A 3,864-nucleotide genomic window follows, 5' to 3' on the forward strand; every position below is an offset into this window, starting at 1 on the left:
GACAACATATAATTATGCGTCAGTAAAAGGTATAATTTTGTCGATACTAATTTGCTTCGCCAAAAGTAATCTTTTCTGTCAACTACAAGCCTACACTGAACCTGAACATCCACAAAAAAAATTGCTCTCATTCACATCAACAAAGAAACCAAACATGAAACATCAAATTATGCTCCAAACAAGTTGCATATTATGATAAACAAAGAATTTGCTCCCATTATAAAATAATTACATTCATTTCCATTTCCAAGTCAACACTCAAAAACCTGTTTAAATATTCCAGTTTGCCATATTCAGTGTTTTTCATTTTAGAGAATGACACATTATAAGATTTACAGGAAACTAAACTAAGTTGAAAAAAAGAAAACTTGAAGTGAAAGAACGGCACGATCAATGAACCTCTTCACAGATGAAGGTATATTCTCTGGTAGAGTTTTTGCGACTCTGAAGAACGGCACGATCAATGAACCTCTTCACAGATGAAGGTATATTCTCTGGTAGAGTTTTTGCGACTCTATCTAACTCCTGCATTTGTTGCTTTGCAATCACTCTATTAGGGCCACAATACATATCCACAAGCTCTTTCATGTGTGGTAGCCTTTTCATCAGTTCTTTGATTATTTCCTGTTAGAGAAAATGCAACGTCAAATTATCAGCTACATATATATAGCTCAAACAAATACTAATATATATTTTATAGCGCTTAGATACAATAACATGTTCTTCCGTGAGACTTAAAAATACTACAGATGGATCATTAAGTAGGGGGAACAGAAGCAAGATTTTCAAGCAAAATCATAGCAAAGATCATGCAGACAGAGACTAGAGGCATTTGAAAATTACGCAAAAAGGAAATTTTGCAAGAAAGGGACAAAACAGAGAGGTGCCAGAGAACAGTGTGTACATGGTGTCTACCTGTCCAATCCATTGCATATACTCCAAAGTTGCTTGAGTTATCACTGTGGATAATGTATATAGGTTAGAAACCATAGCTGCTTGAGTTTTCTGATATCTTGTTGATTCTTCCTCCCGCTTTCTTATCGCAACTTTGAGCGGTAATTGGTAAATGGATGATTTTGTTATCTACTTCTATCCATCTCATTTGTCGAGAAGTCTCCGATATGGATGTTAGGTCCTGTTAGCAAATTTGTTGTCTACTTCTATGCACTCAAGAACACATTTTTCCTTTTCAGCATCTATGCCTAAGGCTCGAAGAACCAAGCACTTGTTGATTATATCCAACCCCTTAGAAGGATTATTCACTTGTCTAGTTTGTGTTTTTTTTCTAAGAACTTCTCAGCCCTTCCCTGTATACTTCATATAACAGTGTAGTCCTAACTTTAACATGAACCCAGACTTCCCGCAATTGAAAAATGACCAAGAATTATCGAGTACAAAGATAACAACTTGAACTGGGAGAGGAAATAGAAGCTGAAACTCTAACATTCTAGTCGATGAAATGTATTCGATAACAACTTGAACTGGGAGAGGAAATAGAAGCTGAAACTCTAACATTCTAGTCGATGAAATGTATTCATTGCTTTTTGTTTAACATAGATTTTATAGGAAAGATTATAGTTTACCATACCGGACCACCAAGATACTGGAATCCAGCAAGTTCAAGCTCCTTGAGAATTCCCTCCTCACCTATCACATACACCTGACATTTGAAGAAAAACATTTCAGATCACCAGTTCCTTTCTGCTCAAGGTAAAAACATAACGGATAAGTTCATGAAAAATGCGCAAATTTTAAGGCGAAAACAAGTTGAAATAGGTTTCAACAATTAATTCGGTGAAAACAAAGCATGAACCTTCTTATCCTTAGGGAAGTCAATGGACTTCAAGTAAGCAGCAGCAGTGAAAGACGAGGCAAAGATCTCTTCCTACACCAATCCACAAAAGATCACTATAACAATAACCCAACTCAAATAAAAATAAAAAAAACAGAACAACACATAAATAGATACCCAAACGGACATAATAATAAGTAACTGACCTCATTGACATTCAATCCCAAAGTTTCGAATTTCTTCCCGTATTGCTTTCGGGATTTTGTCGAGTTGTTCGTCACAAAAACCAATCTTTTCCCCTAAGTTACCCAGTAAACAGGATAAAATTCCAATTTTAAATAAGAAAAAAAAGCAAAAGCAAAAGCGTTAAAAAAAAACCCCACCTTTGAGCGGAGTGTATCCAGGGTTTCAGGGACGCCACTGATGAGAGTGTCCCCTTTCCAAATAACCCCTGCACTCAATGAATTTGACAAATAAAAAAGATATCAAAAAGAAAGAATCAAAAACTCTAAACAAAGTTCTAGTAAAAGATGGTATGATAGGCTTGGGGGGGGGCTGAGCTGACCATCGCAATCAAAGATGAAGGTTTCGACGGAGCCGATGAGCTCATTGGGGTCGGTGAGGGTCTGGGCTGACGCTCTGATCACCGCCGAAGAATTTGATGCCATCCTCCTCGCCGGAAAAAGACCCGTTCGTTTCTTGAAGAGGGAAATTTAAAAAAGAGGGGGAGGAATTGAAAAGTAGGCCGGGAAATGAAAAAGGGGGGGAGGGGGGGAATTTGGCGACGCACATGAATAGTATAGCATCGGCAAATGTATAGTTTTTAGCGACGTAATATTTTTGTGTCACTAAAAACTATACTTTTGCCGACGCAATATAGCGTCGGCAAAAATGTTTACTTTTAGTGACGCAAAACTGTTCGTTGCTAAAAGCTACACTTTTGCCGACGCTAACGTGCGTCGCTAAATGTATATTTTTTTACGACGAATGTTTTTACGTCGCTAAAAGCTATACTTTTACCGACGAAAATGAAAAAATGTCGGGAAATCCATACACTTTTACCGATGCTAAGTTAAAACGTCGCAAATAATATACACTTTTAGTGACGCTAATTATAAACATGGGGAAAAATATATGTTTTGCCGACGCTAACTAAAATCGTCGGGAAAAACATAGTTTTTTGCGACGTATTTGGAAAAATATATGTTTTGCCGACGCTAACTAAAATCGTCGGGAAAAACATAGTTTTTTGCGACGTATTTAACCATGTGTCGGGAATAAGCGTCGGGAAAAGTGTAATTTGTTGTAGTGAAAACTATGACATTCAGTATTCATGATTCGAGAATCAAACCTTAGCTGATATTATTATTATTATCTATGTGTGTTCCCTCATGTGCGTACAATGATTGGTGTCTTTCCTTAAATAATAGAGCGCTAGCTTTGTAATTCACAGAAATCCTTGGAGCCCATACTGCGTCTTATTAGGGTCAGCCTAATGTCCTTTTGAACTGACGTGCTAAGATCCGCTTGCCCACGTATCATTGACGAAGAGTCACGGGGCTTTGATTTTGATGAGAGGTTGAATTGACCTAAATTGATCAGGCGCGTGAACAGTATATATTAGAATTTTTTGCATTACTTTGGACTAAAACATAGTTTTCAGACTTAAATGACTCAGATGAGAGTTCAGATTTATAATAGTGTTGGTTCATGAAGGTATAACCATCTAAAATAATATGATGTCAAATAGAGAAACACATAATAAGTAATAACAAATGAAAATTAAGTATAAGAATCTAGCGGTGAACCAGCCTTTAAATTTGGTCAAGTTCAACCTCTGGAGAACCTTATATATTGGTGGGGGTTTTTTTTAAATATATTTGAATATTTGATGCGTCTCCTTTTTCCTTATCTTGGTGTACGGTCAAGGTATAGCTTATGCTGCTGCCCTTATGTAAGGATGTGTACCCTCACCCAGTATCTCAATTTTTAGTATCTTATAGTTTAGGAAATAACTACATTGATGCTGCATATGTCAAGGGTGGCAGGAATCTACAGCTTGGCTTTTTTTA

General features: G+C 36.8%; 1 protein-coding gene across 1 annotated transcript; it reads right to left on the reverse strand.

Moving 5' to 3' along the window:
• Nucleotides 1,568-2,460, reverse strand: LOC109845848 (phosphoglycolate phosphatase 1B, chloroplastic-like). The gene is made up of 5 exons (XM_020415109.1): nt 2,358-2,460; nt 2,176-2,243; nt 1,999-2,091; nt 1,814-1,885; nt 1,568-1,660 (listed from the first exon to the last, which is right to left on the reverse strand). Exons 1-5 carry the CDS (start codon nt 2,458-2,460, stop codon nt 1,580-1,582), a joined length of 417 nt encoding a protein of 138 aa, XP_020270698.1. The 3' UTR covers nt 1,568-1,579.

This window comes from Asparagus officinalis, chromosome 6 (assembly GCF_001876935.1).
Source record: "Asparagus officinalis chromosome 6, Aspof.V1, whole genome shotgun sequence".
NCBI classification, from domain to species: domain Eukaryota; kingdom Viridiplantae; phylum Streptophyta; class Magnoliopsida; order Asparagales; family Asparagaceae; genus Asparagus; species Asparagus officinalis.

What these genes read in the sequence shown, in the direction of transcription:
- LOC109845848 (XM_020415109.1), bottom strand. Translation starts at nt 2,460, where the DNA reads ATGGCATCAAATTCTTCGGCGGTGATCAGAGCGTCAGCCCAGACCCTC. An exon ending in TGGATACACTCCGCTCAAAG is followed by an intron (nt 2,092 to 2,175) that starts GTGGGGTTTTTT and finishes TGGGTAACTTAG; the next exon opens with GGGAAAAGATTGGTTTTTGT. An exon ending in TGGGATTGAATGTCAATGAG is followed by an intron (nt 1,886 to 1,998) that starts GTCAGTTACTTA and finishes GGATTGGTGTAG; the next exon opens with GAAGAGATCTTTGCCTCGTC.